This window comes from Tiliqua scincoides, chromosome 1 (genome assembly GCF_035046505.1).
Source record: "Tiliqua scincoides isolate rTilSci1 chromosome 1, rTilSci1.hap2, whole genome shotgun sequence".
Classification (NCBI taxonomy): domain Eukaryota; kingdom Metazoa; phylum Chordata; class Lepidosauria; order Squamata; family Scincidae; genus Tiliqua; species Tiliqua scincoides.
Genome location: NC_089821.1, coordinates 18,326,653 through 18,343,349, shown reverse-complemented (window position 1 = coordinate 18,343,349; position 16,697 = coordinate 18,326,653). Strand labels below are relative to the sequence as shown.

The following is a 16,697-nucleotide window of genomic DNA, read 5'->3' as shown; positions in this document are numbered from 1 at the left end:
GGATCTCAAAACACATAGACGAACAGGCCTTGCTGAGGGAGAGTCAGCATGGCTTCTGTAAGGGTAAGTCTTGCATCACAAACCTTATAGAATTCTTTGAAAAGGTCAACAGGCATGTGGATGCGGGAGAACCCGTGGACATTATATATCTGGACTTTCAGAAGGCGTTTGACACGGTCCCTCACCAAAGGCTACTGAAAAAACTCCACAGTCAGGGAATTAGAGGACAGGTCCTCTCGTGGATTGAGAACTGGTTGGAGGCCAGGAAGCAGAGAGTGGGTGTCAATGGGCAATTTTCACAATGGAGAGAGGTGAAAAGCGGTGTGCCCCAAGGATCTGTCCTGGGACCAGTGCTTTTCAACCTCTTCATAAATGACCTGGAGACAGGGTTGAGCAGTGAAGTGGCTAAGTTTGCAGACGACACCAAACTTTTCCGAGTGGTAAAGACCAGAAGTGATTGTGAGGAGCTCCAGAAGGATCTCTCCAGACTGGCAGAATGGGCAGCAAAATGGCAGATGCGCTTCAATGTCAGTAAGTGTAAAGTCATGCACATTGGGGCAAAAAATCAAAACTTTAGATATAGGCTGATGGGTTCTGAGCTGTCTGTGACAGATCAGGAGAGAGATCTTGGGGTGGTGGTGGACAGGTCGATGAAAGTGTCGACCCAATGTGCAGCGGCAGTGAAGAAGGCCAATTCTATGCTTGGGATCATTAGGAAGGGTATTGAGAACAAAACGGTTAGTATTATAATGCCGTTGTACAAATCTATGGTAAGGCCACACCTGGAGTATTGTGTCCAGTTCTGGTCGCCGCATCTCAAAAAAGACATAGTGGAAATGGAAAAGGTGCAAAAGAGAGCGACTAAGATGATTACGGGGCTGGGGCACCTTCCTTATGAGGAAAGGCTACGGCGTTTGGGCCTCTTCAGCCTAGAGAAGAGACGCTTGAGGGGGGACATGATTGAGACATACAAAATTATGCAGGGGATGGACAGAGTGGATAGGGAGATGCTCTTTACACTCTCACATAATACCAGAACCAGGGGACATCCACTAAAATTGAGTGTTGGGCGGGTTAGGACTGACAAAAGAAAATATTTCTTTACTCAGCGCGTGGTCGGTCTGTGGAACTCCTTGCCACAGGATGTGGTGCTGGCGTCTAGCCTAGACGCCTTTAAAAGGGGATTGGACGAGTTTCTGGAGGAAAAATCCATTATGGGGTACAAGCCATGATGTGTATGCGCAACCTCCTGATTTTAGGAATGGGTTAAGTCAGAATGCCAGATGTAGGGGAGAGCACCAGGATGAGGTCTCTTGTTATCTGGTGTGCTCCCTGGGGCATTTGGTGGGCCGCTGTGAGATACAGGAAGCTGGACTAGATGGGCCTATGGCCTGATCCAGTGGGGCTGTTCTTATGTTCTTATGTTCTTAACAGCGGGCTGGGTGTGGCAAGCCTGATCTCACAAAATTTAATGGCAATGCAAATATGCATTCAGTTCTGTAGCTGGAACGGAATCGCCAGTTTGTCTTCCCTATCCTCCCTATCTCCAGTTTGTCAAGTCAAAACCAAATGTGATAGGAAGTTAACAGTATATATACAACTGGAATTAAAAATTGGCGAGTAAAGGTGAGTTGTACCTGTGTCGACCATACCTTGACCATATTTTCAAGATACGGAAGAGTCCAGTTATCACCTGGGCCACCCCATTCAGCAGCACTGGTTCAGTTGATGGGCCATTAAGCAGTTCAGCAATTGAGAGATGCTCTGTGAAGTGACACCTTGGCAGAAGCAGCACTGCTGAAAGGGTGGTGCTGGGAGAGCCTAATCATCATGGGAGCCAGATAAAGAGCTGCCAAGGACCATATCCAGCCCAAGGGCCTTATGTTTGACAGCCCTGCCTTAGCCCTTCAATGAACCAGCTATAGTCACAATTTAAGGGACACTTCTCTGGGACCACATCTTTCCCTGAGGTGTTACACATATGGTGAAAGTTCAGTATGACCAAGGCAGTAGCATCTCATAGTCCTTTTAATGTGTAACTGTATCACTGTGGTTCTTTTTGGAGCTCAGGACTCTTTCGAGCCAGTTTATTAAATCTTGATGCTGTGCAGTGGTAAAATGTAGAGCAATCTGTGGTTCACACACATTTGAGGACCTGCAATGAGAGGCTTCAGATTGAAGCTGACAACCACACATGTTAAAATTAGCCTGTGCCACGTGTTGTCCAGAAATTAAATTTTACAGTGGCTGATATGGATGTTAAAAAACAAAACAAAAAACCCTTCCTTTCAGAGACATGAAGATAAAATATAATGCAATATGCCTAGCAGCAAAGTTCAATCTTTTGCACAGTTGTGTTCACTGAACTTACTTTAACATTTGCTTAAATTTCAGAACATTATCTGATTTCCTTGTAAGAATTGCTGATAGATCCTTATTCCCTTATAAGGGCTAAACTACAGCATACACACAAGCCTATGCAATGCTATCTGAACAGGTTCTTTCTTTTTATAAAAGTAGTGTGTGATTGGGACCAAAACTGTGGTGCAGGGTGTGTGCAGGGAGCAGGATATGTTTAACCTGTTTGTTGCCTGCTGATATTCTGTTCTAAATTTTTAGTTTTCCCGTCTGTTCGGTTCCACATGAGTGTATAAGAGCAAATAGCCCTTTCGTGACCCATTGATGACACAATCACCAGGCAGCCCCACACCTTTTAAAGAGTGATACCACAGTGTGGTCCTTGCTGGTCCAGTTAGTATAATGTATGAAGGGGGTGTGAGAGAGAGACACTGCTGAAGTGCTAGGAGAGTCCAATTATCATGTGGGCTGCCCTTTCAGCAATGCCATTTCTGCCAAGGGGTCACTTTGCAAAGCACCTCCCAGCTGCTGAGCTACTAAATGGCCCATCAACTGAAAAGTGATGCTGCTGTCCCATGTGATAATTGGACTCTCCCGTATCTTGAAAATATGGTCAAGATTTCCATATTGATGCTTCTGTCATTTGCTGCTAATGACTTCCTACCTGAGAATTATTTTTTTTTTTGAAAATTTTTTATCATCTGCTTATTTTTATCATCTACTTAATGGCATAACTTCTTGCTTCGTGATGTTGATTCAAAGCAGGCACTTTGAATGCTATTTGGCCCACTGTATAAAATGAGTTTGACACACCTGGGCTAAGGGATGGGCACTCCCCATCTCACTGCCTCTTCTGTGACACGAGCTTGGATCTGGAAAGAGAGAACTAGATTCACCTTTTGATTCTTCCTCCAAACCACCCATCTTCACCTTATCCTGCCCAGTGCTTCTGACTTTCTCCCTACGCACCTCTGCCAATAACTCTTCTTCCTTTTCTGTCATGTTGATCAAATGTGGGTTATGTAAACACCCCTTAGAAAAATGGAAAAGCATGGGTCACATATGGTCCAACGTATGGGCCCGGATGAAGGCAGTCTAACTGTTTCTAAGGCAGTTGAATTCACATACCTTTAAAGCTTGTCAACTGAGCTTATTGAACCTTCAGCCTTGCTTTGTGTTGGTAAACACACTTCAGTTCTGTCTGCGATGGAAAGCTCTTCCTCCTTTACGTCTGCTTTTGCCAATTTTCAGACTTAATTTTGGCTATGGTCAATGGCAATGCATAGAATTAAATGATGCATGAAATGACCTGTCACAGTACATTACGTGGTGCAAGAGAGCACACAAAAGCAAAAAAAGGGATGCAAAAACTGGGGGAGGGGAAGAGGAGAAATAGCCTATTAATGGAATACTTGCTATGATACTGTGCTTTTGCAGTGTGCCATTCCTCACAACTGCAACTCTGCCAAACCTGGGGCTTCATGCTGGGGAAGTGGTGTGAGCTAATGTAACAAGCCTAATTGGTGCTTTCTTGTGGTGAGCCTGACCCTGTAATTTGATTTCAGCTTGCCCTTCCTCAAATACTTGGAGTGGCTAACAACACAAAACAAAAACCTACTGACTGTAAAATACAATTGTAAAATACAAATGGGTTAGATGCTATAATAGGTTTTCCAAGTGTCACCTGCTTCCCTGTGCCAAGGAAGGGACATAACTCATGTTGATTGTAAAACAAAAAAAGTCTTTTCAGCTCATTCTCAGAATAAACCAGAGCAGTTTACAACCCAAAATAATACCGCAATGAACAATTAAAAAATGTAATTACAGATAATAAAAGCACTAGAGAGTGGCATAGCATAGGAAAAGAAAGTGCAAAAGGCTGTGGATTCCTGTTAATCCCTACTACAGATCAACCTATTAAGAGACTATCAAAGCAAAACAACCCCCCCCCACCACACGCTTTACAATTGGTATGTAATAGTAGAATCCAATGTCATATTCCCTTTGGGTGCCCATCTGTGTAGTTTCCGCATTTACTTTTGAAATCTTTTTGCTTTTGTTAAGTTGCATTTGAATGAGCACAGACATTTCTAGGTCACTGTTAAAACTTAATTTACAGGGCTATTGGTCAGAAGTACGGTTCACAGTTAAATGAAGTTGCGCTGTTGGTGTCTGAAGCTTTGGCACTACTCCCTAGTACCCCATTTACCTTACTGCAACTAAACCTAAGGACACGTAGGAGAAAAAACTGCATGGTGTTTTTTTTCCATCTTCCCTAGCACCGTCCCCTTTCCCACCCTCCATGGACTCTCCTGAACCTATCTTAGATTGTAAGTCCCCACCCCCAGGGCAGGAAACTGCCTTCTCTTTCTGGTGCAAAGTGCCATGTGCATTGTCAGCATTATATGAATAAATCATCATCATCATCATTGATAGCCTCATCGTATCTTTCACTCAGTTAGAGCTTATCCAGAGTATTCACCTAGGACCAAGGACTATTTATTAACAGATATCAATACCAGCCTCCTTGCAATCTCCTGGATTTCTCCCCCTTCTCCCCAAAAAACATGCACAAGAAGTGAGGAAAAACTGCTGTACCAAATCAAAAACAGAACCATAAAGGCAAACAGATTTTTACTTCGGCATTGCTGCCTCCTTGCTTTTTATTGTGTGGGTTTTTTTTTTTTTTATTGCCTTCTATATTTTGTGAGCCATGCTGGAAGTTCTGATATCATCAGGAGGAAAGGCAGGATAAACATGTTTTTAATAAATCAGTGTATGCATGAGGGAGGGAGAGGCTGTGGCTTGTTGGTAAAGCATCTGCTTGGTATGCAGGGGATCCTAGGTTCAAACCCCAGTATATCCAAGGTAAGGCAGAAAAAATTCCTGTCTGAAACCTTGGAGAATCAGTGCCAACAGACTGAGCTAGATGGAGTGATGGCCTCCTTAAAATAAGGCAGCTTCCTATGTTTTGCAAGGGAGAGCACCAGGATGCAGGTCTCTTGTTGCTTTGTGTGGTTCCTGAGGCATCTGGTGGGCCACTGTGAGATACAAGAAGCTGGATTAGATGAGCCTATGGCCTGATCCATCGGGGCTGTTCTTATGTTCCTGTGGCTGCTTTCCTGGGAGTAAGCTCCATTACACATAAAGGAGCTTACTTCTGAGACATGTGTAGGATTGCACTGTGATAGATTTATAGGTGTGCGTGTGTTCATGTGTAATATATCTCTCTCTCACACACACACACACACACACAGGTACAGAGAGGGAATAAAGAGCAAACAAGTGGCATTAAATGGCCAGACATGCAGGAGGCTTAGGTTCTGTTCAGACATTCAGAAAGTGAGTTCATCTCACTACCATCACCACTTCGTTTTCCCTGGGGCCAGCCTTTGTCTTGGAAAGCAGAACCTGAGGATATTTTCTCCCTGTGATTTTGAATGCTGATTTGCCACCCCCTGAAGAGGCCTAACAATTAATCCTAGGCCTTGAATGCATAGTTCTTCCCCTTAACCAATGTATCAAGGACTCTTTCAGTTACTGGTAATTGAATTTAGTTTCTCCCAAAATTAACTTTGAATTGTTATAGTAATTCCCATGCGTGGTGGTGAAATGTTCTGATAATTAATAAGTCTTTTAAAAAAGCATTTTATTGAGACATTGCAAGGATGGTGTAATAGCCCAGGCCAGTGTTTCTCAAACTGTGGGTCGTGAGCCAATTTCAGGTGGGTCCCCATTCATGTCAGTATTTTATTTTTAATATATTAGACTTGATGCTATCATGATATGTGACTGCCCTTGGGGTAATGTTACAGATCTTTACTTTTAATAGGATATTCTGTATATGCTTTTAACAATGATGGTCAATGGGACTTACTCCTGGGTAAGTATAGGTAGGATTGTTAAACATCTTCCTGCTTGATGATGTCACTTCTGGTCATAACATAATAATAATAATAATAATAATAATAATAATAATACAGGTATTTATATACCGCCTTTCTTGGTCTTTATTCAAGACTTTATTCGAGGCGGTTTACATAGGCAGGCTTATTAAAAATCCCCATAGGGATTTTTACAATTGAAAGAAGGTTCTTTCTTTCAAGAACCACAACATTTAGGTGTTTCATTCTGATCTGGTATCACATTCTGGCCTCCATCCTCCCACGCTCAGAGCAGATGGAATACCTCGGCGTCAGCTTGTCTGCTGCTTTAAGGTCGCACGGTGCCGGTGGCCTCGAACTGGCGACCTTGTGGATGTTATCTTCAGGCAAATGGAGGCTCTACCCTCTAGACCAGACCTCCTGCCTAACATCACTTCCGGTGGATCCTGACAGATTCACATTCTAAATAGTGGGTCCCAGTGCTAAACATTTGAGAACCACTGGCCCGGGCGATCCAACAGAGAGTGTGTTGGTTTTGGATGTTGGAGACCTTCAACCAGGAAATTCACCAGGTAGCATTGAGTCAGTCACTGGCTCTTGGAGCTTGTGTTGAACACACACAGGTGGTCAGGGACAGCATGCGCAAAGCTGCTCCCCCTTAGCATGCATTTAGTCACAATGTACAGTAGTACAGTTCTCAAGTGAGAATTGTATGCATTGCAGAGTCCCGGCAAAAATCTTGCTTCTGCCATGAATTCAAAGTGAGCATCTCTCGCTCAAAAATGAGGATGATAATACTGACCCTGTCTTACACTGTTGTTGTAAGGATTGTGTGAAATACTGGCAGCATTCTGAAGTAGAACATAATTCTAAGACGGTTGTTAAATGCAACTGATTGCTATGTTTATTGCATTGAGTGCATTGCATTTTGCTATTTGGGCGTCAGCTGTACTGAATCTACTGGAAAATTGAGGGATAAAAATCTTTAAAATTAAGTTAGTTAGGAATACAGTATGATCCATCCACAGCACAGCAATTTCTGGGATACTGATTCCATTGGGAGAACATCACACATTTGACAATCTCTCCCATTAAAATGAAACAGGACTTCAGTGTGCTTATACTTGGTTGTATCTAGTCTATACAAAGGATAAGACTGACACAGTTTTAGGCCTGGGATTTGGCAAGTGAGACCACATGTGGAAGATGTGTTCTGGCTTTACAGCCAGTGAGTCCAGCTTTTTAAGCAGAAGTTAGTACAAGCCAAGACAACGGAAAGATAATAATATTGGTTCATCGCATGTTTAGATAGTCGCTGAGGTTGGCTGCTATATCCAGTTTTCACAGCTAAGTGAAGATGAGCTGCAATTGTGCTGTAATGAATGTGTGTCAGCAGGACTGAAATAGACTGCAACATTTTCAAACACATTTTCCAGGTGGCAAGGAGAGATGCAAGGAAGAGACAAAAAGTGAAGGCAAAGTAATTTTCAGTGTCAGAGATTGAACTGAGGTGTCCTAAGTCCTTTCTACTAACAGTCAAAAGTACTTGTGGACATCATGATATGGTTTAACTTTAAAGTCCTGTACACCAGCATACTACAGCTGAGTCTGAGTCACTCACCCAGGTCTAATTTTGCTTTGGCATCGTTGCCTTAATCCAGGGGTGTCCAAACTTTTTGGTAGGTGGGCCACATCATCTCTTTGACACTGTGTCGGGGACTGGGAATAAATGAATTAATTTACATTTAAAATTTGAATAAATGTACATGAATTTACATAAATGAATATATTAGAGATGGAACTTGTATGAATAAATGAAAGTTTTGCAATAGCTCAAGGCCTATAAAAGGCCTTGCACAAAGCAAGGCCGGCCTTTCCTTCACTGCCACTGCTGTATCACAGACGTGAAACAGCAAGCAGTGGAGGGAGCCCTTGGCCAGCAGCTCACACAAGAGGTCGAACAGTCACCCTTATGCTGAGAGCAGTTGTGTAGGGCCAGCACAGGCTCCAGCAAGTCTCCAGAGGGCCAGAGGCTCATTGGAGACTGGGGGCTCCCTGCAGGCCGGATTGGGGCTCCCCGAGGGTTGCAAATGACCCCTTGTCCGGGGTTTGGGCACCCCTGCCTTAATCAACAGAACTGTTCAAAATGTTCATCCACATTTGCCTGTATTTTGAAGGCTGTGGCTGACCCTCTTAGCATCATGTAATTATGTTATGATTACAGCAACGTGCCAGCATGAACAAAATGCAGTTTGCTGTTTTGTCCACCTGACCTATGGGCTGATATAACGAGAGCATGTGTTATTTCCCAGTGCAACTTGTCCTGTCCTGACACACTCTCAGTTGTGCCCCCACAACTCTCCAATTCTTTAGAAAAACCACATAGACAACAAATTCAGGCTGCAACCCTCACGGCACAGGGTCCTTTATGACAGTGAAAAAACAGGGTCACTGTTGCGTGCAGCCAGGCCACTTCTGCAAACAGTGAGAGGTGCGGCACGTGCAGTAGCAGCTCCAGGAATTCTGCAGGCACTGGTAGGTTGGTGGCAGGGGTGGGTATGGGCAGGGAGGAGAAGTAATGGGGCATGCTGGGGGAGGAACCAGGCGTGTCAGGGAGGGAGGGGTGAATCTAGTGGCAGTTGCACACATTTTGGTGTCCCCACCAGTGGAGTTGCACTGGCCAGTGCTACACTGACACAGTGTTTTCCCAGCATTGCACCAGCACCCAGGGCACCTTTATCAACAGGCAGACTTCTTTGTCAGTGGAGCCACTGTTGCGCCAGCGGACAAGGAGATTGGACTGTGATGGACCCTTTTTAGCATAATGGTCTTTTGTAAGTATTTTTAATAAAGAATTGCCAGAAGTATTGAGCTTGGGCAGTTTTATGTATGTAATTCTAAATAACAGTCCACTCAACGTGTGCCTGGGCAGCCAAATCGTAACCCGCGCTGGTACAGGGCCGCTGGCTGGCCTGCCCTGTATCCACAGCAGGACTGGGGCTGCTTGCAGCTCAGCCAGGGGCAAGGAAATCAATTCCCCTTACCTGGGTGAAGCTACAGCAGCCCTAATTGGGCTACTTGAATCTGCGCCACCTAAAGAGGTGGCGCAGATCCGAGCAGCCCAGATCTGCTCCTGGCTGCCCAGGACTGGGGTTATGATCCGACACAAGTGTTGGATCCTGGTCCCACCCCCTGCTCACACATGGCTGCGCACATAGACCTCCCCACCCCAAAAACCTCCTTCCTGTCCTCCCCACACCCTCCCAGACCTCGGTACCAGCCCAACTTGGCTGGCATGGGCTTGCCTTTGCGCCAGCCCAACAGGGTTTGGGTCAGCCTCCCTGCTCTCTCAGTGGCACAAAAGTACTTTACGGCACTTTTGCGACACTGTTGAACCAATGCAAGGCATTTTCAATCTCCATTTCTAGATGGAGAAAGGATTGGGCCCTTAGGCATTGATAGGAAGGCTAATGACCTATCACCCAAGGCAGTTGTGAAGATAAACAGAGCAATAGCTCCAAACATGGTAAAGCTCCAAACATGGCACGGAGCATTATAGATATTGTTAGCAATAATTGTTATATATGTGATTAAGTGTAAATACCATGATAGCAGCGGGTGAATCTGTTATGCAATGCCATAAGATTCAAACTGAAGCTGCTGACAGTAATAAGGCTGGCGCATGCTGTACAGTGTAGCTTTGAAATAATGAGTCATCATCACCCACATGTCTCCAGAGACAGTATTTGAAGCAGAGCAATGACACTGTTTCAATTATAAGCTTACTAGAAGGCAGTGATAAAATGTAATTATGGCGAGCTGAAGTCATTAGATAGTGACTGAGAACTACCAATGGAAACTCCCAGCAAAGTACTGAATTAGGCTTTGCAATTAGGTAGTTTGGGGGGTTGGGATGCTTCCCCTCCCTTTCTCAATAGCCTACATGCAGCATTTATTATCCTTGGAGAAGATGAAACCAATATGAGCAAAGTTACTGTAAGTAACGCTTTCAGCAATTCGGATGCAAGAAAATTGGTGGTTCAAAGAAGACTTTGCTGCTTTATTAACTTTAGTGACTTCTTCCCGCAGTGGGATCAAGTAGCAAACAAACTATTACGTAGTCAACAAAGACAGTCAGTGGGAGGAACCTAGAATCACTCTCAGTATACGGGTTGTGTGATCTGCAAATGGTATGCACTGAAGGGTTTAAAGTTCTCGACCAGCAGGGAAACCCCTCTGTGTACATCTGAAGTTTGAGTAATGTTCTAGCTGGATGAGTCTTAAAATGCATGGGAAAATCCTGAGGCCTGGTCAGAGGCATCACTAGGGGTTTACATCACCCGGTGTAAGCACTCATTGCATCACCCCCATGATGGACCTCCTTCCGTTCCAAACCATGCAGAATAAATTACAATATCACGCACAGCCTTAATGCAGCGGCATCACTAGGGCTGATATAATACAAATATACTTTGTTATAATACGGATAATTCAACATGATTAGTTTCATTACATTCTTCATGAAGTTACCTTTCCAACCATATATAGTGCAGCTCCGTATCCACATATTCCATATCTCTGGATTCATTTATTTTTGAATGTGGGAAGGGCCCCCGCACATCCACCAGAGGCTTTTCTGAGCCCTGCAGAGGCCACATGCATTCGTCCACAGCCTCTGTGGGCCTCAGAACGACTGTTAGAATGAAAAAGTCACTTTTTTTTTTTTATCAAAACCAGAAGTGATGTTTCTATGCTTTTAAAATGCATTATGAAGGCTGGGGAAACCCCAGAGCGGCATTTGGAGCCTTTTCGGAGCTTCCCCAGCCCTCATAATGCCTTTTAAAGGCATAGAAACATCACTTCCAGTTGGGACGAAAAACCGGAAGTGATTTTTTTTTTAACTTTAGCAGCCATTATGAGCCCTTGGGTTTCTAAGACCAAGAAATAAAAGAAGCTCTCAAATTATATTAATAGTTGTTTGCATTTACAAATAGGCAATAGTTCAGAGGAATTATGATGTTTTCTGAAACAGTTGGCATTCATACTTGATGCTCCTGCTGTGATTGGGTTTATTTGTTCACTCCTCTGAATAAGAACATAAGAAGAGCCCCGATGGATCAGGCCAAGGGTTCATCTAGTCCAGCTTCCTGTTTCTCACATTGGCCCACCAAATGCCTGAGGGAGCACACAAGACAACAAGCACAACCTGCGTTCTGGTGCCCCCCCCCCTGCATCTGGCAATCAGAAGCAGCCTGCCTCTAAAACCAAGAGCTTGCACATACCTACTATGACTTGTAACCCGTAATGAACTTTTCCTCCAGAAATTTGTCCAATCCCCTTTTAAAGGCATCCAGGCAAGATGCCATCACTACCTCCTGTGGCAAGGAATTACTTCTGCTTTATAAGTGTTTTGTCACCTTGGGTATGAGCCAGCCCAGGTACACTGGCTGGCTCATAAGAACATAAGAACATAAGAACAGCCCCACTGGATCAGGCCATAGGCCCATCTAGTCCAGCTTCCTGTATCTCACAGCGGCCCACCAAATGCCCCAGGGAGCACACCAGATAACAAGAGACCTCATCCTGGTGCCCTCCCCTACATCTGGCATTCTGACTTAACCCATTTCTAAAATCAGGAGGTTGCGCATACACATCATGGCTTGTACCCCATAATGGATTTTTCCTCCAGAAACTCGTCCAATCCCCTTTTAAAGGCGTCTAGGCTAGACGCCAGCACCACATCCTGTGGCAAGGAGTTCCACAGCCCGACCACACGCTGAGTAAAGAAATATTTTCTTTTGTCTGCCCTAACCCGCCCAACACTCAATTTTAGTGGATGTCCCCTGGTTCTGGTATTATGTGAGAGTGTAAAGAGCATCTCCCTATCCACTCTTTCCATTCCCTGCATAATTTTGTATGTCTCAATCATGTCCCCCCTCAAGCGTCTCTTTTCTAGGCTGAAGAGGCCCAAACGCCGTAGCCTTTCCTCATAAGGAAGGTGTCCCAGCCCCGTAATCATCTTAGTCGCTCTCTTTTGCACCTTTTCCATTTCCACTATGTCTTTTTTGAGATGCGGCAACCAGAACTGGACACAATACTCCAGGTGTGGCCTTACCATAGATTTGTACAACGGCATTATAATACTAGCCGTTTTGTTCTCAATACCCTTCCTAATGATCCCAAGCATAGAATTGGCCTTCTTCACTGCCGCCGCACATTGGGTCGACACTTTCATCGACCTGTCCACCACCACCCCAAGATCTCTCTCCTGATCTGTCACAGACATAAGAACATAAGAACATAAGAACAGCCCCACTGGATCAGGCCATAGGCCCATCTAGTCCAGCTTCCTGTATCTCACAGCGGCCCACCAAATGCCCCAGGGAGCACACCAGATAACAAAAGACCTCATCCTGGTGCCCTCCCCTACATCTGGCATTCTGACATAGCCCATTTCTAAAATCAGGAGGTTGCGCATACACATCATGGCTTGTACCCCATAATGGATTTTTCCTCCAGAAACTCGTCCAATCCCCTTTTAAAGGCGTCTAGGCTAGATGCCAGCACCACATCCTGTGGCAAGGAGTTCCACAGACCGACCACACGCTGAGTAAAGAAATATTTTCTTTTGTCTGTCCTAACCCGCCCAACACTCAATTTTAGTGGATGTCCCCTGGTTCTGGTATTATGTGAGAGTGTAAAGAGCATCTCCCTATCCACTCTGTCCATTCCCTGCATAATTTTGTATGTCTCAATCATGTCCAGACAGCTCAGAACCCATCAGCCTATATGCGAAGTTTTGATTTTTTGCCCCAATGTGCATGACTTTACACTTACTGACATTGAAGCGCATCTGCCATTTTGCTGCCCATTCTGCCAGTCTGGAGAGATCCTTCTGGAGCTCCTCACAATCACTTCTGGTCTTCACCACTCAGAAAAGTTTGGTGTCGTCTGCAAACTTAGCCACTTCACTGCTCAACCCTGTCTCCAGGTCATTTATGAAGAGGTTGAAAAGCACCGGTCCCAGGACAGATCCTTGGGGCACACCGCTTTTCACCTCTCTCCATTGTGAAAATTGCCCATTGACACCCACTCTCTGCTTCCTGGCCTCCAACCAGTTCTCAATCCACGAGAGGACCTGTCCTCTAATTCCCTGATTGTGGAGTTTTTTCAGTAGCCTTTGGTGAGGGACTGTGTCAAACGCCTTCTGAAAGTCCAGATATATAATGTCCACGGGTTCTCCCGCATCCACATGCCTGTTGACCTTTTCAAAGAATTCTATAAGGTTCGTGAGGCAAGACTTACCCTTACAGAAGCCATGCTGACTCTCCCTCAGCAAGGCCTGTTCATCTATGTGTTTTGAGATCCTATCTTTGATGAGGCATTCCACCATCTTACCCGGTATGGATGTTAGGCTGACCGGCCTATAGTTTCCCAGGTCCCCCCTCTTTCCCTTTTTAAAAATAGGCGTGACATTTGCTATCCTCCCATCTTCTGGCACCGTGGCCGTTTTGAGGGACAAGTTGCATACCTTAGTCAAGAGATCTGCAACTTCATTCTTCAATTCCTTAATAACCCTTGGGTGGATGCCATCAGGGCCCGGTGACTTATTGATCTTTAATTTATCAATGAGGTCTGAAACATCTTCTCTTTTAACCTCTATCTGACTTAACTCCTCGGTTAGGAGGGGCCGTTCGGGCAGCGGTATCTGCCCGAGGTCTTCTGCCGTGAAGACAGATGCAAAGAACTCATTTAATTTCTCTGCCATCTCTAAGTCTCCTTTTATCTCCCCTTTCCCTCCCTCACCATCCAGAGGGCCAACCGCTTCTCTGGCGGGTTTCCTGCTTCTAACATATTTGAAGAAGCTTTTATTATTCCCCTTAATGTTGCTGGCCATGCGTTCCTCATAGTCTCTCTTGGCCTCCCATATCACCTTCTTACATTTCTTTTGCCACAGTTTATGTTCCTTTTTATTCTCCTCACATCCTGCATTGTATAGCTTCATACCCTCATCTGCACACCTGTTGCAATCCAAAAATGGCAGCCATTCCAAAGCACAAGGGACCTCACAGCTTCCAGGGGATTTGCCCAAGTAACCACAAACAGTTCCCAGGAGTGAGCTACAAGCATTAGTGCAGCAACAGGGATGCTGGTGCAGCAATCTTTTTATCTTGCCTTTGCAGGCATTCTGGGTAGCAACAGCTGTAGCTGCCCCAAATGGCTCTGATGATGAATGGGAGGGACCACTTACACAGCACGTTGTGGCATCTGCAATACTTGCCACCCCCCTAGCTACACTACTAGCTACAAGAACAATACTGAATGTAGAGCCTTTCTATCTCTTGACATTCAAAAATGTTTACTCAGTAAATCAAAGCAATAGAAGAATGAACAATTGAATACTTTCCCTATCACTGCCACAGCTTTTTCCTAATGCCAGCTTGTTGATGTATTGAGAGCAGCTGTTTTGATTTTCTAAGATCAGTGATTAAGTGTAATGTTCCGTATATGCCTATATTCTATTCCCGAAGCTATATGTAATGATGTGTAATTGGAAAACTTTAGCTTTCCAGTGAAAGTGGGTTCAATAAATTCTCTTTACCTCTGTCATGTATCACATTTGTCTTTTATCTTCATTATATACCTGCTTGTATGTTACCAGGGGAGTGCAAGTACCAGATATTCACTGTAATCAATTTGATGTTTCATTTTTTGACAAGCAAATTAGTGTGAAAGCAACAGAACACTGCTGCACCTTTGACTAAATGCTCTTTGTTTTGTTTGGGTGAGGCTCCTTTCAACAACTGAAATGTTAATAGACTCTTGATTATATTATAGGCATCTGCAGCCTTTGGGTTTGCAAGAGTGATATTCTTTGTGTCTTCTTTGCCAGATTGAAGATATCATTACAAGAATGCAGGACGACAAAACAGGTGGTGTGCCCATCCGAACAGTCAAGAGCTTTCTGTCCAAAATCCCCAGTGTCGTCACAGGTATGTGAGACGTTTGAACTGTAATGCATTGTCATTTACTGTTGATTGAAGCCAGACTTTAACTCGAGAACAGCTTCAGTTGTTTGTCCAAAGTTATTGAGATTATGTCTTGCTTTGGCTGGGCAACAAGATGGCTAGGTTTTTTGCAGTACTCAGAGGCTTCACTAGGGTTTGTGTCACCTGGTGCGAGAGATCTTTGCGTCACCCCCACGATGAACTCCTCCCGTATCAGACCTTACAGAATAAATTACAATATCATACACACAGCCTAAATGCAGTGACATCACGAGGGTTGGTGTAACCCCCATTAACTTTATTAACACATGTGAGGCTTCAGTCTTCCGAGACTGAAGGATGCCAACAACATTAGTAAAGTCTTTCTGATTTGCTTTTTCTACTCATAATAAAGCACAGGCATCCACAAGCTTTTACTATCTTCCCTTATTACTATGTGATGATTTTGAAACAAAGCCCAAGTGAAATAAACTTACCTGGCCTTTTTTCTTTTTCTTTTCCCCCTCCTATTTCTTTCATGTGTTCCAGACTTATATTTGTACTTCATACTGATAGTTTCACTTATAAACAATCCCAAAACACCTGTAGAATTGATCCAATCTAGACGTACACTAAACTAGAAGGGGTGGGATTGGGGCCTTGGAATTCTGTGAAATGGGTCTTATGGGATCCTAGCCAGTCTGGTCTGATGGTTCACTTTCCCATGTTTGAATTGTACTATACACTGGTGCTTATGGAAAAGACCTGAGCTGCATTTCCACTATACCTTTGATCCACTTTTAATGCACTTCTATTCCCCAAATGCATGGGAGAGGGGGGGGGGAATTATGGTTTGTTAAGGAATCTGAGAGCTGTTAGAGCTGCCCTTAATGTCTCCACTATGCATTTGAATAATAGAAGTGCATTGAAAGTGGATTAAAGCTATAGTGGAAATGCAACTCAGAATAAATTTGTTTTGTACTGTATAGTTTGTTTTGTCATGGCTTGGATCCTGGGGATTTTGTCCCCTTTTCTGTCTCCCTCTCTTCAGACCTGTGTGCACATGAAGTCCTCCTGTATGCAAAGAGCTGTATGCAAAGAGATGGAAGTGAATTATCAGGCAGACCTATATATGAGCACTGGAACCCAAGTATGCCCAAAGACTTGCTGAATTGCATCCTTTGTCGTTTTGCTGTCCATTTGTGCCAGTGAACCATTTAAGAGAAGCAGGGGGAGTTTGGTGTCTGTGTTTCACAGTGCAACTGTAATCCTGAAGATTTCCAGCTCTCTTGTGACTTTCAAACTCACCTGCAATCCCCAGATCCCCTAACTATGTAACACAGTCAGCAGTTTGCAAGATTAGACCTTCTCCGTGGAGAGAATCTTTTGCCAAGAATAAGCTTCTATATTAAAAAGCCTGAGGATGTCAAGTCTAACAGCACGTTGACAAACGTTTTATCTGAAAGCT

At 44.3% G+C, this 16,697-nt stretch overlaps 1 protein-coding gene across 2 annotated transcripts in view; it reads left to right on the top strand.

The window, feature by feature from the left end:
* Positions 1-16,697, top strand: part of RGS6 (regulator of G protein signaling 6) — a 292,282-nt gene that overhangs the window by 153,428 nt on the left and 122,157 nt on the right. For both annotated transcript variants that reach the window (XM_066631615.1, XM_066631606.1), the window contains exon 3: positions 15,136-15,235. In XM_066631615.1, the coding sequence (XP_066487712.1) occupies positions 15,136-15,235 (100 nt within the window). The remainder of the gene's footprint in view (positions 1-15,135; positions 15,236-16,697) is intronic.